Source organism: Notechis scutatus, chromosome Z (genome assembly GCF_049901735.1).
Source record: "Notechis scutatus isolate UNSWTSFEM ecotype Mainland chromosome Z, rNotScu1.2, whole genome shotgun sequence".
NCBI lineage: Eukaryota > Metazoa > Chordata > Lepidosauria > Squamata > Elapidae > Notechis > Notechis scutatus.
In genome coordinates, this window is record NC_142025.1 from 113,818,046 (window position 1) to 113,836,821 (window position 18,776).

At 37.8% G+C, this 18,776-nt stretch overlaps 1 protein-coding gene across 1 annotated transcript; it reads right to left on the bottom strand.

The window, feature by feature from the left end:
* Positions 1-3,181: 3,181 nt before the first annotated feature.
* On the bottom strand, positions 3,182-14,022 carry LOC148129136 (vomeronasal type-2 receptor 26-like). Its single transcript, XM_087947373.1, has 7 exons — positions 13,973-14,022; positions 11,323-11,487; positions 10,712-11,003; positions 9,676-10,536; positions 9,182-9,409; positions 7,829-7,955; positions 3,182-4,083 (listed from the first exon to the last, which is right to left on the bottom strand). The coding sequence occupies exons 1-7, from the start codon at positions 14,020-14,022 to the stop codon at positions 3,182-3,184; spliced, it is 2,625 nt and encodes an 874-aa protein (XP_087803499.1).
* Positions 14,023-18,776: the final 4,754 nt, after the last annotated feature.

Here is an 18,776-nt window from a genome sequence, read left to right on the forward strand (position 1 = left end):
CCACCAAGGATAAAGTCCCCTTGCTGGTACCATTCATTTGGAACAGGTAAAGGTTCACCGGAATGACATGGCAGAGACTTCACTCTGAAGAGTGGAAATAGGAGAAGAATAAACATTCTGGGCATGAAATACTCTCTGAGTATGGATCTTCCACCAGCAGCAGCTTCCCATGTTAGTCTGAATTCACCAGTCTCAATATTCATGTTAAAAGCAAGGCTGAACTCTAACTCTTAGCCCTGATTCTTATTGCATGTAGTTATGAAAATTAAAAAGGTCTGAATGGCAATGTAGGATTCCAACAACACAACTTAATTTGGGGCAATTGAAATCACAAGACTTGTGTGTTCTTGTCTTCTACACCCCAATGTCCATGAGCAGTGCTTTTATATATTTTCTTTTCTCGAATGGCTTCTTCAACTGTTTACAGATTTGAGGAAGGGAGAAAATTATCACCTTTGGAATAATTTCCATGGGGAGAAAATTATATACATATTATATGCATATACATATATAGTATATATACATATATGTATACATATGCACACATATATACATATGTTACATTTACTATCTCTTTATGACATAGAGAGGTAGTTTAGAGGGGGGCTTTAATTCATCTCATAGCTGAACTTTGAGCATTAAAACTGGTCATTTCTCACTTTTTAGCTAAAAATATTTTTACATTTATGCAACATTCACCATAATCAACACTGGACACATTTTAAAAAAGTGTATTTTTGGAGTAAAATGAATGATTACAAATATCACTTCCCAGGGTATTTTGGGTATTTGTCTCATTTGTAACTTTTAGGCCTTGTTACATTGTCATATGAACAGATCAATCACATTAATTTGCAGAGGCTGATCCACATCTATCTGGAAGGGATCTTGGCCTGAATGCTGACTGAAACAGATCTAGGTAATCTGCTTCATTAAAGGCCTTCTGAACCAGTTGTGCAGGGAAATGTTTTACCAGTGACGGGATTCAGCTGGTTCACACTGGTTCATGGAAACCAGTTGTAAAATTACTCCCTCCTTCCCTGCTATCAAAGTGGACCCTGGGCACTGCCTTGCACTGCAATGGAGAAACGGGCAATGGAGCAGCTGATGCAAGGGAATGAGAAGGCTGCTTTCCCTCCTTTTCCCTGTTGCTCCTCCCTTCCCTCATGCTGACTGCTCTGTTGCCCATTTGTTCCTTGCAGTACAGCACTCAGGATCCACTTTGTTAGCGGGGTCGTGAAAATTTAGCAACTGGTTAACAAATGGTCAAGTCAGGGGGCTTGTCTTGCATGTGTGGCAAAGCTAGAGGGTGGAGATAGGCCTCTTTAAGGACCTCTTAAGAATGGGGTGAGGTGCATGGTAGACAGTTTGAGGATGAAGTTGGGAGTGTTTGAGGCTGTAACAACAGAGCTGGGTAGGGAATCCAGGCATTGAACACTCTGTTGCTGAAATCATATTTTCTGTAATTCAGTTTGGAGTAGTTTATTTACTTAATTTATATTGGCCCCTATTCGCCAGTGGCGACTCGAGGCAGCTTATACAATGTAAAACCATATTTTTTAAAAAAACAAAACAATAAAAACTAACAAAAAGAATTAAATAAATACAATAGAACAAAATTTGGAAAAAATAAATAAAAATAAAAATAAAAAATCATCTCGCAACTCCCATCCCCTGCCTCAACGACAGCAGATCTTATTCCTCATTGGATGGACTTCATCCCACTCTGGGTTCCACAAGCCTATTGGAAAAACCAGATCTTCAGTGCCTTCTGGAAGAATGCTAGAGGGGAGGCCATTCTAATCTTGGGGGGAATGATATTCCAGAGAGAGGGAGCCACCATGGAGAAAGCCCATCTTCTGGGTCACACCAGGTGTATCTCCCTCAGGGATGGGACCTGCAACATTCCCCGCCTCCCTATTCTAATGGGTTGGATAGATGTGACTGGCAAAAGACATTCCCTCAGATAACCCGGTCCCAAGACATGAAGTTTATCTTGAGTTTGTATCGATTGTTTTCCGTGTATTATTATGGTCGAAGCTGAAGAAGTCAGTGACAGGCAAGATGTTGTAGCAGACAATATTGTGTACTATGATTAGATCTGACTGCAGATGATGCAATTCCAGATTGTCTAAGTTCAAAATTTTAAGCCTGAAGGCATTCTGGTGATGAAACACTCAGAAATTCTAATGTGATATGGAAATAATTTCAGTCTGCTGGACTACAGACTATTCTCATAATGTGGGAGTGATCCTTACTCAAAGATAAAGAAGACTCTGATCTTTTCTTATTTTATAGGTGAGATTCCTATTCCATAAATTTTATCTATAATAAATCTTTGTAATGAATGCTCAAACAGTTTCCATTTGAAGTACTGGACTATTGGATTTGACGAATTGTGATTCCATTGCATTTGAAAAGAGACTACAGTGAACTACGTACAAAACAAAACGATGGAGTAAATGTAGCACTGTAGATAGGAAGGGGAGGAATGAAAGGAAAATATCTCATGAAGGAAGGAATGGTTTGATAAAAGAAATCCACATATATCTTAATTCCATATCTTGTCTCACTAAGCAAATTGCTAAGTTAGATGTATTAACATCCTTCTAATAATTATTCAGGATTTATAGATATTTTACTTCTATTTTGTTATTAAAATGTGTGCTTGCTAATAACAACTTATAACCACAACATAATAAGTAAAAAATACAAACTCAAAGCAAAAAAGAAAAATATGTATTCTTAGTTATAAAAGTCCTTAGTTATAAAAGAAATGCATTTATCGACCTTGTGTGATCCTGTTCAGTCTAGAATTCACACTCTTGGATTTTCACTTTTAAAAAAGCAAATTGCTGATAGAAAATAAATGTTGATCTTCAGTATTTCAACTTCCCCTTTGTGCTTATATTTTAATTTGATATTTCTTTAAATGCAATTGAGTAAATTCGTTGACTAGACAACAGGTTCTCTCTGGTTTTGTTCAAAACATACTAGTATTCCCCCAATAAGTTCTGTGAGCCTCCTTATTCCATCAAGATTTCTGAATTACATCTAAATCAGAATGGAACACCTTGCTCTTCAAAAAAAAAAAAAAAAGCATAACTTAAAACTTAAATTTTGAATTTTGATGTTTCTCCTCTCAAGTTTGAAAAGCAATAATAAAAATGAAAAAAGGTATTTAAATAAATCTTCTTATCAATTGTTCCCTATTATTTAAACCAGGCCTAAATACAATAATATAGCACTTGGGGACAAATATACATCCTAGAAGCACTGCACTAGAACACAAGATAGAGAAGATCTCCACAGCCACCATGGCTCTTCCCCTGGTGCTCAGGTAGGTTGGAACAAAAGAGACCCACACACTGCAGAAAGCCAACATGCTGAAGGTGATGAACTTGGCTTCATTAAAGGTGTCAGGCAGTTTACGAGCCTGGAAAGCCACAATGAAGCTGGCAAATGAAAGGAGGGCCATATAACTCAGGACGCAATAAAACATAACAACTGAACCTTCATTGCATTGTAGAACCATTTCTTCAATTGCTGAATGCATGTCTAATTCTGGGAATGGGGGAGAGGTGGATAACCAAACAATACAGATGCTTGCTTGGAATAGAGAGCAAATAAGTACAATAGAAACAGCCAGTCTCTTCCCCACCCATGTCCTCATCCGGGATCCTGGCTTAGTGGCCTTGAAGGCAAGAGAAACAAGGATCGTTTTGGCCAACACACAAGAGATGGACAATGAAAAGGTGAGGCCAAATGCAGACTGTCTGAGGAGACAGGTGACTCTTCCAGGTTGTCCAATAAAGAGCAAAGAACAGAAGAAGCAAAGCAGAAGGGAGATGAGGAGAGTGTAAGTGAGATCCCGGTTGTTGGCTTTCACAATAGGACTGTCTTTGTGCTTAATAAATATTCCCAACACCCATGTTGTAGTGAGGAAAAACAAAGTAGCTACAGTGGTTAAAATGAGTCCTAAAGGTTCTTCATAAGACAAGAAGCTAATAGTTTTCATGATGCATCCATCTTTCTTATGGTTTGCATATTGGTCATCAGGACATTGAAAGCAAGTAACAGTATCTAAAAAGAAAAAAATATCAACACAGATTCATAACAATGATCATTATTAATTTTCATATTGATCCACACCCTGATGTTTATACCTTTGTACCAAATATAGGATCTACAGTATGAAAATACATTTGAATATCTCCTTATGTATATTGTGTGTGTTGTTGTATTAAGTCAAATATTAATTGGATTATACACAAGGAAAATTAGCAAACACCATGAAAATCCATTTTATCTTGATTTGCTTTCTTGTGATAAAGGAGCTCTCCAATGATGATTTATGAATATCTGAATATATTTTCATATTTAAAACCATATTGACTTATTGAATATTTGATTTCTTGTTCTTATCACCATCTTGGAATAAATCAGCATTATATATAAAATACACATAGGTATTACACATCCACTTTGAGGAAAATCTGAATAAGGATTTTTCAACTAACCAAATTGTGCAGAAATGTATAGATAGATGGATAGATGGATAGATAGATAGATAGATAGATAGATAGATAGATAGATAGATAGATAGATAGAGAGGTAGATAGATAGATAGATAGGTAGATAGATAGACAGACAGACAGACAGACAGACAGACAGACAGACAGACAGACAGACAGACAGACAGACAGACAGACAGATAGATAGATAGATAGATAGATAGATAGATAGATAGATAGATAGATAGATAGATGGAAGGAAAAATAAGAAATATTTAAAGTAGCAAGTAATTTAATTATATTCCTCATTATGTCTGTAGGATCCTAATTATTGTTAAGAGATATATTTCTGTAATTTGTCCACTCTTGCTAAGAAATAAATGTTCATTTTCATCAATTTCAGAAATTCTTGATTTCATTATTGTATTTCAAAAGTCTCCTAATTTCGTTGGTGAACTATGGAGGTGTTTGGATTGCATAGTAGTACAAATGTTTCAATTTAAATAGCAAGACATCACTTCTGAAATCCTTCCTTCCTTCTTTCCTTCCTTCCTTCTTTCCTTCCTTCCTTCTTTCCTTCTTTCCATCTTTCTCAGTCATTGTATTACATATAGTTTTTAAGTTGTACAATCACTTTCTTGTTTTTTCTTATTTTTTCATTTAAAAAAAAAAACTCTCTGAAATAAGTATTTGTGTGTGTGAGAGACTGTATTCCCTATAATGCCAATATTTCTGAATCTCCACTATGATGGTTGCTTGGGTATAAAGCTGAAACCATTTCAAGATTTATTTATTTAGCGGTTTTGCGCGGCTTCAGTAGCGGCAGGATTTTGCGCCTCTGCGATCCCTGCCGCGTTCGCTGCCAAGGTGCCCCTGATCTAAATAGGTCTGGGGGCTATGGCTGCCTTGTAGAGGCAGCCAGAAGAGAGAGGGATCCAGACAGAGGTTTGGGGTAACGCAGACCCCCTTTCCAGCCGGAATAACCCCTTTTCCTGAGGTGGTGGAGCGGCGGTCAGTAATGGCCGCCTCAAAGAAGCCAGCAGCCGGGTAAAATTTGTGCTGGAGGAAGAGGGAAGAGCTGTGGAAGTTGCTTCTGACTGGGATAAAGTTAAGAGAGAAAGTTCCTGTAACCTTGAAGGCTGCTAAGGATACTTTGTTTCTAGAAAGAGATACAAGCGGCGAACATTTTAAAAGAGTAAGTTTTTTTTTTTTCTTGCCTTTCACTCTCCTCCCTAACGTGACAGCAGTGGAACTATAAGAGAAATCCAGGAATCTGTTCTGGAGGTAAATGAATATTGAAGGAGCAAGGATTTCTGAATATTCAAAGGGGGGGGAAAAAAAGAAGAATTTCTTTTTGGCTGTGAGTGGGAAGGGAGAGGAAAAACAAAAAATTGGAGCAACCTGAAAATAAGGAGAAGACTGCCTAAAACTTTAAAGAGTTAATTTTAAAGAGCTATTAAACAGCAATAAGACTCCCTAAAGATATATTTTAAGAGAACTTTGTGATCAAACTTTATCCCAAAAAGAGAAAGTGGAAAAAGAGAAAGTATTAAAAAGAATCAGCTGATTGGACTGTTTGATGACTTTGGATTTTATGAGAATTATCTCAGACTAAAAGCACTTGGGTGGTTGTTTTGAAAAAAAATTTCTCTGTACAATGGCATCAGTTGTGGATGAACTAGAACTTATACATCAAAAATATGAAAGAGAAAAGCAAGAAGGGAAAGATGTCTTTGGCACTCTTTTTCAGTTTATAGAAATGGTGGTCTGTGCTTATGTAAAATCGTATGAGCAGGATAAAGAAGAAGCCATTTTTGAAGAACATGTGACTTTGGTTGGGGAAGAAAAGAAGGAGGAGAAAAAGGAGAAGAAGACTTTAAGACCTGGGAAAACAATCCAAAAGAGAAGAATAAGGTGAAAAGAGGATATCGTGTTAGGAAACAACAGAAAGAGGGAAAACAGGATAAAAGGGAGGTGGAGAGACAAGGGGGTAAAGAGAATAAGGAGAAGAAGAAGCAAGGGAGAAAGGAAGGGATGAGAAGCTTTAATGGTGGGGAGCAAAATGCAAAAAAACAAAAGTTTTTTAGAGATAATGGATAGATTTTATTGGGAAAGGGATTCTAGAAAGGTACATAAGATTGCATTTTTATATTTGTATTTAGAAATAATTATAGAAGATTGGAATTAATATGTAATTTAAAATGTGATAAATATTTAGTATAATTTAGTGAAATTTTTGTTAAGAGAGGGGAGTACTTTAATGAAATAATGATTTAAGATCGGTGATGTGGGGGGGATAATTTTGGAAAGTATAAGAAGTGTTCCCATAATGGTATGATAATTAATTGAAATGTGTAAAATGTCTAAAGATATAAATGATTGTTAACACAAATGATTAGGCTATGTTATAATAGTGAAACTATTCGTGAAATGAGAGGTTTGAAGAAGGAGAGGGGAACATGTAATGTAATAATGATCTATAATATGTGATGTGGGGGATGGAATTAATATGGCAAATAGGTGCTCCCATAGAAATATGTGACCTAATTGATAAGAAATGTGCTAGATGTTTAAGATATGAATAAATATTAATATTAATGAATAGATTTGTATTGGTTTTGATGATATTGTATAATGTCAGAATGTACCAGACAGAATCCCAACGTAAGTTATGTATTTTAAATCAAGTATTATAAATATAGGGGAAAGAGACATAGGCGTCATACTCCAATCAGTGTACAGGAAAAGGTTTTTCTTTTTTTTTTCTTTTAAGAAGAAAGATAAACGGATAGTTGGAAATAGAACAGACAAAGAATAAATATTATGATTTGAATTGAGAGGAGATAAATAAAATAAAATTGAGAAAATTTAAAAGAAAGGAGAAGCTATATAGAAAAATGAAAATGTAATAAGATATGGAATGGTATGTAAAATGAATATGAATTTGAATGTGTGTCTGTACCAAGAGTTTTGACCCGGGATTAAGCAACTTTCAGAAAAGAGATTTTTTATGTTTTTATGTCTTGAATTTTTGTATGTTTTGTGTGTCTTTAAAAATTAATAAAAATTTGTTTTAAAAAAAAAAATTATTTATTTAATTAATTGAAAAACTGTGTTTGTTGTTGTGTTATCATCATCACTTGTAATTCCATTGTTGGAATCTATAATTCTTCATGTATTAATGAATTTGATTTCACTGCCTGTTTAGTTTCCAAAAAAACTCTTATCCATGCACAACCAGACAATTTAATTAGCTGAAAGTGTTCTACACAATAGACAGTATAACAACAAAATCAGGTGATTTGTAAACTTACCCATCTGTTTGGAGATTTTTCCTTCTGGGCAAGGAATGCAATCATAACAGCAGAATTTTTTCCCTTCCTTTTTTCTTTTCCGATATCCACGGTGACATTGTTCATTACACAGAGAAATGGGAAGCACCTAGTTATCAAAATTAAAATGTTGGAAGATGAGGATTTATTATATTCAAGAAAATTCAGTTGTTACACTGAAGATGGATTACATTGTTACATTAAAAACAAAAGTCCCATCTAAAGATTGTAAAACAAGAAATTGATTGGATTTGATGATTTATTTGAAAAACAATTAAGTATATTTCAATTTGCCCTCTGATTTTATTTTGTGAGCACAATTGATCAGGATTTCCAGTTTTTGTTTGATTAAATCCATATGAGAATTTCAAGATAATTCAGACCATCAATTTCACCAGAAGTATTGAGTCAATCCATCATAGATTTGAGCAGAGATTTGATAAAGCTTCATTCAGCAAGAGAAACATGGTCTCTTCAAAGCATTATTTTTCTTTCTCATTTACATTAAACTATATGAGGGAAGTCCAATAAATGTAGTGCACAATACCAGATATTGTTAGCTTTTAACAACGACAGAAAAAACATAATCTGGTTATCTTCATGGGTTGTCCAGGAGAATAAAAGTAAATATGCCGATCTAATAAACCCATATGTGATGTTTCATTAATTCAGTTTATCAATTTGATCAGATGGATTGAATCAATCAAATTTAGAATAGAATAGAATAGAATAGAATAGAATAGAATAGAATAGAATAGAATAGAATAGAATAGAATAGAATAACAGGGTTGGAAGGGACCTTGGATGTCTTCTCGTCCAACCCCCTGCTTAGGCAGGAAACCCTACACCACTTCAGACAAATGGTTATCCAATCTCTTTTCTAAAACTTCCAGCATTGGAGCATTTACAACTTCTGGAGGCAAGCTGATGCACTGATTAATTGTTCTGTCAGAAAATTTCTCCTTAGTTCTAAGTTGCTTCTCCCCTTGATTAGTTTCCACCCATTGCTTCTTGTCCTACCCTCAGGCGCTTTGGAGAATAGCTTGATTCCCTCTTTTTCTGATACCAATTTACTTTCAATTGCATCAAAGTTTCATCCAACCAAGAAAATATAGTAATTTAAATGCATTTATTTCCTGACACATTTTCATTTTGCTATTTGGGGGGACTCTAATAATGTGCCCAATATTGGTGATGTTCGTCTTCCACATTTAAATTTCATGTTTTAATTTGGCTCTTCCTCATGGTTTGCATGGAAGAAGAACAGTAAATTTCCAAGTTAAAAGAATCCATTTGAGAATGGTCATAAAAACTCTTCTTGAAATCATACAGTACCTGGTTAATTGATCTATGCCAAACAATCATATCCTCATTAATGGCTAATTCCTGTCCTTTTGCAGCATCAGGATCTACTTTTCCAATCCTGCGTCTTTGGAAAGTGGAATTGGGAAAGACAGCTATGTTTATGATATCAAATCCACCTTCCATCTTCTTTTGATCATAAAAAATCAAAGTTTCTCCAAGAGAATTGTTGAACTTCATGCCCTTAAGAAATTGGTGGAGCTATACGATAAGGAATAATTAAACAGGAAAATAAAACAATAGAAATTTATGAGCAATTTTATCATAGTTGTACTATGCTTTTGAGGGAGAAACTGCAAACATGCAAAGTTCATTTCTCCAGCCTGAGAACCTGTGTCCTATGTTTTACGTATGGGGATAACAAGCTCTGATATTTCAATTTGAATATTAGTCAAATGAAATATAATGTGCATTCTAGCCTTCCATATCTATTGTCTAATACAAAATACTTGTAGCACACAAATCACCTGCCATGGTTGTGATTCTTCATAATCTGATGATTTATGCCTCAATAAATGCCTGTGTTTAGATGGAAGTAAGAAGAGAGCCTGTAAAGCTTGAGCCAATACATAGACAGCATTATAGATACTATAGCTGTGCCCAGACAGTTTCATCTCAAAAAGAACTCCAGGAATATCCTGTATCCTCTCCTTTCCAGTACAAGTGTCATTGTTGGGAAGGGTCAAGGTGTGAGTTGGCAACAAACAATCAAATACTTGTTCCCAGAAAAGTGGAAAAAATCCATCTTCTTGAATCCAAGGAGGTTTTATGAAGTTCAAGAATTCTTTGAACCCTGGAATTTCTTTTGAGTGAATTGTAAAGCAAATGGAACCATCAAAGAACTGCCGGTCCCATTTTTTATTCATTCCTGTTAATAAATAATCCATCTGGGCAGTCATGATCCATACCTTTCCCAACGAACTCTGCTCTTGTCCAGGATCAAGGTAAAAAATGATATTAGTAAACCATGCAATTGTCAAAGATTCTCCATAGATGATAAAGGTCTTGATCTTCTCATCAATTATGTGTTTAAAAATATTTTCTGATCTCTTAATCATCTCAATCAATTTGTCCCAATAGGTTAAATATGGAATTCTTTGTGTACAAGCAGAGCAGACTCCATGCTTGGAAAAGAGAGACTCCATGGTCTCCAGAAAATGTTCTCCTTCAGTGTTATCAATAGCAAAGAGCCCAACCCATCTCCACCCAAAATGTTGAAGCATTCGGATTATCCCAATGTACTGGGAAGACTCATTTGGGACCATGGAGTAATAGTAGGGAATCTCTGTGCTATGAACATCTTGTGGGGTAAATGATCCATATGTGAGCTAAAAGAAACACATATTATGAAAATATATCAGTATCTTTTTTCTTCATAATTTCCAACAAATTTGGTGAGATTGTTGAGGTGTGTGGCTAGAGGATAGCCATTTTTAACAGCCCCAGTTTGGAAAAAAAGAAAAGAGAAGGGAATTTTCATGCCTGTGTTTCCAAAGATCCTACCTGTGGAATCTTGTAAAACTTCATGAGATCTGTGATATAGGAGGAAGTCCCAAAGCTGAACCCTCCTATGATAGAAATGAGATTTCTCCTGGTGTCACATTTATAATTGGGAACAAATCTCACTGATCTGAAGAGCAGATCCATTGTGGTTCGATAGGTCATTATTGCATTGTAGTAGCTATCATGTATGTAGAAGCCAAGAGTGACATTGGACAAGATTTCTGTATTCTCATTTATTTCCTTCACAGCAAAGACCAAGGAAAGGACATGCTGATAGAATTTTGTTAGCACGCTGAAAACAGGATGAATTTACGTATGTCATTAAATATTTCCTGATTATTTTCCTGGAATCTCAGATAGGTGTTTTACCCTATATGTATGCACAATTGGAGAATGACCAATCCCACTCTGTTTTTAATTCTACTGGACTGCACTTGTGATTTCCATTATTGCAGATTGAATAAAAATGTACCCAATATCCCTGAAAACACTTTCTCACATAACAAGGGGGTCTCATTATGAAATAAAATATTCTACTTTTCACTTTATTCATTGCAATTCCTCTAACTATATAGAGATAACACAAAGGTTGTATGATAAAAATTACTTACTCTGGATGTTCAAAATACTCCTGAGAAGGATGGTGTTTGAATGAAACTTCATTAAATTGGTAGTTGGCCATGGATACCATTCCACCAAGGATAAAGTCCCCTTGCTGGTACCATTCATTTGGAACAGGTACAGGTTCACCAGAATGACATGGCAGAGACTTCACTCTGAAGAGTGGAAATAGGAGAAGAATAAACATTCTGGGCCTGAAATGCTCTCTAACTATGGACTTTCCACAAGCAGCAGCTTCCCATGTTAGTCACCAGCCTCAATATTCCTGTTAGGAGCAAGGCTGAACCTTAACTCTTAGCCTGATTCTTACTGCATGTAATGATAATACTGAAAAAGGTCTGAATAGCAATGTAGGATTCCAGCCATACAATTTAATTTGGGGCAATTGAAATCACAAAACTTGTGTGTTCTTGTCTTCTCCTCCCCAGTGAATATAGGGAGAAAATTATCACCACTGGAATAATTTCAGGAGGGAGATAATTATGTCTTCATTTTTTCTCTCTCCCATGATTGACTCCCTGTGTGTGTGTGTGTGTGTGTGTGTGTGTGTGTGTGTGTGTACACAGACAAGCACTATACAGAAGCCTGATGATGGCAGATGAGATTCTGCTGAAATGTTGCTACAACTTTAAAAGCACAACTATAATGACGTGGTAAAATACCCGAACAAAGCTGAATAACACACACACACACACACACACACACACACACACACACACACATGCAGGTCTTGGCGTGTTTGGGTCTTTTCCCATGTAAGATTGAGAGTATCTTGGTGACATTTCAGCGAGGTCCCACTTGCCATCTTCAGACTGGTGCTTTCGCCTATGTGCTTGTGCGAGCAATACAAGCATGTATGTTTGTATATATACACAGATATATTCATACACATACACACACAACACACACACGTGTGTGTGTGTGTGTGTGTGTGTGTTTGTGTGTGTGTAGAGAGAGGGGTGGAGGAAAGGGAGATAATTTTATTTTAATATCTCTTTGAGACATAATAATTGGAAAAGTTCAAAGGTAAATATCAATTCATCTTGTAGTTACACTTTGGGCATTAGAACTTTGGTAATTTTCCAGTTTTCAGCTAAAAAATATTTTATGTTCATGCAAGATTCAATATAACAAACTATGGACACACTTAAGCAAAGTACATTTCTGGGGTAAAATGAATTATTAAAAATATCACTTCCCAGGGTATTTTGCGAATAGAATATTGTCCCATTTGTAATTTTTAGGCCTTGTTTCATTTTCATATGAATAACACAACAGATCAATCATGTTAATCTGCAGAAACTGATCCTAATCTATCTGGAAAGGATCCTGGCCTGAATCCTCCTTGAAAAGAACCCATGTAATCTTCTTCATTCAAGGCCTTCTGAACCAGTTGTGCAGGTAGGTGCTTTACCAGTGATTGGATTCATCTGGTTCACACTGGTTCAAACCAATTGTTAAATTACTCCCCCCTTCCTGCTGTCAAAGCAGACCCTGGGCACTGCACTGCACTGCAATGGAGAAACAGTCAATGGAGCGGTCGCTATGATAGAAGGAGAAGGCCGCTTTCCCTCTTTCTTCTCTCTGCTCTTCCTTCCCTCATGCCAGCTGCTCCATTGCCTGTTTCTCCATTGCAGCTCAGTGCAGTACCCAGAGTTGGACATCATGGGTGGCTTGTCCTGCATGTGCAGTGGAGCTGGAGGATGGGGGTGTGCTACACCTTCCACGACAGCCAGCCTGACTCTGGGTGAACTGGTTGTTAAATTATTTGAATCCCATCACTGTTCTTTACCCCACATAGATGCATAATTGGGAAATGACCAACCCAACTGTCCTTTCAACTCTGCTATGCTGAACCAATTCTTTGGATTTCCATTGTTGCAGATTGAATCAAAGTGCTGCTAATATCCCTGAAACACTTTGTCCCACATAACAAACTGTTCTCATTATGACAGAAAATATTCTACTTTTCTCTTCATTCCTTGCTATTCCTCTAACACAAGGGTCCTCAAATTACAGCCTGTGGGCCAAATATGGCTCACCAAAGCCATTAATTCTGACTTCATGGGACCATGAGGCTGCTCCACCCACATTGCCCTGCCCACCTGGTGGCCTCCACCCTTCATCAGAGTGCAGGACTTACCTTCATGATCAGAACTGGAAGGTAAGACATAGAACAGCTGGAGGCAGGAGAGGCCAACAATGGGGCCATTTTTGGTTGGGAGAAGGCTTCTGGGGGCTGGAGTGACAACAATGGGGTGTGCAGAGGCCCCAGGAGGCCAAAATGGGCCCATTTTTGGCTGGCAGAGCGGTACTAGAGCTGTGGAGGCCAGAAAAAGGCCCATTTTTGGCCAGCAGAAGGCTTCTGGGGGCTGGGAGGATCAAAGATGGGACATATGGAGGCCCTGGGAGTCTTTGCATGCCCAATTTTTGACCAGGCCTCAGGCACCTCTACACATCCCATTTTTAGCCAGCAAAGTGTCCTTCTCCTGCAGTTCTGGGCCAGTGGCTGGCAAGGCTGCCTTCTCCCAATGGAGAACACCCATCCCCATCCCTGGAGAGGGAGGCAGGAAGGGCCGGGTGGCCATCGGACCAGTGCTCCTGAGCCCCTGCTTTGGGGCTTCCTCGCCAGATTTGTACCGAGTGATGCCTCCCTGGTCAAATTCTTCCTGATAGATGCACAGAGCCATTGCCAGAGCCTGTTGCACACATTCGGCACTTGTGGAGGAAGTTCTGGGGCTGCCAGTGAATTTCCAAAAGTAGAATGAGACCAACACGATGAAAATAAAATGGAATTGCAATAGCAATAGGATGGCGTGGGAGTGGGAATAGGATGGAATTGAAAAGGAAAAGAATGGAATGGAATGGAATTCAACAAGGTATTCAACTCTATTCTGATTGAACCCTAACCCTAACCCTAACCCTAACCCTAACCCTAACCCTAACCCTAACCCTAACCCCTAACCCTAACCCCTAACCCTAACCCTAACCCTAACCCTAACCCTAACCCTAACCCTAACCTAACCCTAACCCCTAACCCTAACCCTAACCCTAACCTAACCCTAACCCTAACCCTAACCCTAACCCTAACAAGGATTAAAGGAGATGCAGAAGATGCCCCAGGAGCCAATCTCATCTCTGTACCCATCAAACATTCCATGTCGTGGTTTATCTTCTCCACCCTAATTTGCTCTTCTTCTTTAGTTGTACTTGAAACCTTAATTTATCCAGAGGGGCTCAAATAATGGAAAGGAGAGGTGGGGAGGGAGGGAGGAGGTTGGGGAGGGAGACAGAGGTGGCATTCAGCAGGTTCTGACCAGTTCTGGAGAACTGGTTTTGAGTAGTTCAGAGAGCCAGCAAATTCCACCTCTGATTGGAGATTTTACAGTAGCCTTCCCCTGCCATGCCCACCAAGCCACTCCCACAGAACTGGTAGTAAAAAAAATTGAATCCCACCATTGGATGGAGAAAGAGAGACTTGTTGATTTTAAGCTCCTAGGGGCTGAGAAGAATTGCTGCAAAACAGAGTTTCCTGGAGTGGAGTACTAGATTCCTAAACAACTTAAAAATGATATAGTAAAAAGAAGTCAACCAAAAGAGCAACATGCAAACAAAAGCAAATAAAAAAACTCCAGGAGCAAAACAAATTAAAGTTTGTTTTCTCCTCCTCTCCTTCCCTCCCTCCCCCTCTCCTTTCCACTATTTGAGCCCCTCTGGATAAATTAAGATTTCAAGTACAACTAAAGTTGAAGAGCAACATGCAAACAAAAGCAAATAAAAAAATCCCAGGCAAAACATACTAAAGTTTAATTTGTTTATATTGTTTAATGGATTGCTAAATTGTCCATACCCACCCAGTCATATGACCACCTAGCCATGCACCTCAGCCAGTCCGCCCCCAAGAAGTCTGAAGAACCAAGAATTGGCCCCTTATTTAAAAAGTTTGGGGACCCCTGCTCCAACTAAAGAAGGAACAAAGGTGAAATATAAGAAATGCTTACTCTGGACTTTCAAAATAGTCCTGAGAAGGATGCTGCTGAAATGACACATCATTAAATTGGTAGTTAGCCATAGATAACATCCAACCAATCACAAAGTCCCCTTGCTGGTACTATTCATTTGGAACAGGTATGGGTTCACCTGAATGATACGGCACAGACTTCACTCTGAAAAGTGGAAATAGATGAAGAAAGAATATTTGGGCAGCAGATGTTCTCTAAGTATACACCTTCCACCACCAGCAGCTTCCCATGTTGGTGTGCATTTACCAGCCTCAACATTTCTATTAAAATAAGACTGAAGCCTAACTTACAGCTCTGGTTCTGCTTTAGAGAGTCAGAGTTGGTATTCAGCAGGTTCTGACCAGTTCTGGAGAACCAGTAGCAGAAATTTTGAGTAGTTTGGAGAACCGGCAAATACCATCTCTGACTGGCCTTGACCCCATCTATTCTCTGCCTCCTGAGCCCCAGCTGATTGGCTGGGTCTTCTTTTGTTGCCCTGCACAGGAGAACAGAGCTGGAAAGTAGGTTAGTAGGGTGCGGAGGGAATGGGATTTTACAGTAACCTCCCTCCAGAAGTGCAGAGGGAATGGAAATTTTACAGTATCCTTCCCCTACCATGCCCACCAAACCACACCCACTGAGCTACACCATGCCACACCACACCACACCATGCCTATCAAGCCATGCCCACAGAACTGGTAGTAATTTTTTTTGAATCTCACAACTGCATGGTGTTAATATTCAAAAGATCTGAATGACAATGTGAAGTTTCAGTTTCTTGGGAGTAATGAAATGATAGACTTCATCTCTATCTATCTTTTATTCTCCAGGCTCTATGAGACATTCCTTTCTTTATATATCTGCTCATTTCTCAGATGTCTTCTTCAGGTTTTTACAGTTTTGATGAAGGAAACAAATTATTATCATTGGAATAATTTTAATGGGGAACTAATTATGCTGTCAGTATTTATCTAACATTATTAGCTTTTTTTTAAAAAAAGATGGTTGAATTTAGTATGTCCAAATTTCTTTTCTATTTGTGGCTTAATAATTGGAGAAGTTAAGATGTAAAAAAATTATCTTAATGAATATTAATGAATACACTTTGAATATTAAATATTATTATTAAATGTTAATAAATATTACTATTAAATCTTGGTCATTTTTCAAGCAAAATACTTTTTTTTGTTAGTGCAATATTCACAGTAACACATTTGGAAGTGCATACAGAAAGTGCATTTCACCAGTAAAATGGAAGAGTTATTTGTATTACTTTCCGGGCCTTGTTACATTGGCACATGAATAATCCAACTGATCAATCAGTTTAGTCTGCAGAATCTGATCCACATCTATCTAGAAGGGATTTGTAGTGCATGCAGTGCAATTAATTTGAGGGGATTGCCATCTGGTGCCTGCTTTCAGAATACATGTATCCCATTGTTTGTCCATGAGGGAGTTGCTGCATGCCCTTCAATTTGCAAGACATCAATCTAAAGGTTACCCTGATTTCCATTCTCATTTGAGACTTCTCCGTGACTCTGAATGACATAAGCCTATCAAAATGTGACATCCAATAGGTTCAAGAAAATATATTATAATAAACTGGGAATTATGTTGAGTACAACATGTTTATTAAACAACTTGTCCATCCAACACTAAAACAAAACAAATTTGAGTTGGAATTAATTATTTTCAATAGAGTAGAGTAAGTAGAGTAGAGTAGAGTAGAGTAGAGTAGAGTAGAGTAGAGAAGAAGAGAAAAGAAGAGAAGGGAAGGAAAGGGAAGGGAAGAGAATATTCTTTATTGACCAAATATAATTATTGCTGTGGATTGAACCCTTGACTCTGCTACTGGACTTTGAACTTTGCATCTTGAATGTTTGATCTTTGGTCTTGGTGTTTTGTGTTTGGACCATGGACTCGGGTTTTTTTTTTTTTTTACTTTAAACCAGGTTGATGACTTAACAGACTTACTGTTTTCCTAAATTGGACTCATTGGTTTTGGATCTGGTTCCTACATAGGGTGAGTATGAGGGAAATACTATTCAAGGCTGGCAAAGCGTCAATAAAGATTTCAAACCCACATGGTCTGTGTAAATGTGAGCAGGACAGGACATGTACTGATACAGTTGCCACCTTGAATATTTAGACTGTGCATTTGGATAATTAAGTCACCAGATTTACTCCAAATAATAGAATGTTTGATTTAACAATTAAACTATCCTTATGGTTAGATGTTTTGTGTTTAGATATGGGTGGAAGACTATGATATAGCACTTGGGGAGAACTGTGCAGAACTGTGCAGAGGCCATGTTCCAGAAGAATTAAAATTATACAATTTCCACAGTAGAAACCCAAGGTGTGCCTTCTCAAATAGATGAAAAACAAAGTAGAATATGGGACCAATGATAATTTTGAATGAACCTATATGATAGTGGTGGCTAACCTTTTATGTCTCCAGTGCCAAAAATTGTGTGTGCGTTCACGTGCGTGCCAACACCCAGAAGGCAATGTGTGCAGGGGCCCCACATCCCCTGTGCACGTGAGCATAACCACCCCATGTACACCATGTGCCATGCATCTCTACACATGCATGCATGACCCCCACACGCATCTCTGTGCATGTGCGTGCATATCCCAAGCAACCCCCACCCCCCATGCAAGTGCATCAGATACCTGACAATCAGCTGTCGGGTGGGCGGCATGCATGCATGCACAGTAGAGCTCTTCCAGGTGGCCTCTTATGTGCTGGCAGAAGTGACTCTGTGTGCCACTTCTGGCAAGCATGCCATAGGTTCACCATCATGGCTATATGACATTTGGGAAAGCTTATTTTCCAGAAGCTCTGACATGTTTACAAGAACCATCAATTTCTCAAACTACTTCTGCTCTATCTCACCAAACTATTAAAAGTTCCAATGGAGTCATAGTATTCATTGATTCACTGATTCATTGTTTATTTATTTATTGATAACATTTAGAAAGTTGACAGTCTTCTGACCAACACTTTTAATTACCAGTTGTTTAGGTAATTCCCCATTAGGAGAATGAGCGCACACAGGGAGACGTAGTGAGAGTGATGAAGAATAACACACAACAAGCACACAGATACACTGTATAGTAAAATGTAGGTTTTTACTTCCAGTAAACAGTTAAGCAAAGTTCAACAAACAGTCCAAGTCATTCACAGTTAAAGCAGTCAGTTTTCAGTCCGGAGATAATCCAATAACAAAGTCCAGTATCAAAAAACAGTTCAGTAAATAGACTTACATCAAATCCAAGACTAACGATGATCAGTAACAGTCAATAAGGAAAAATGCAGGAATGGCAACACTCTCCAGAACAGGACAGAAACAACCCAGGTTTCTGGCTCCATCTTATGGCCGTTTGAGGAACCACACCCAATTAAAATTTTAGCATTCCCTTAAAAAGACAGTATTAAA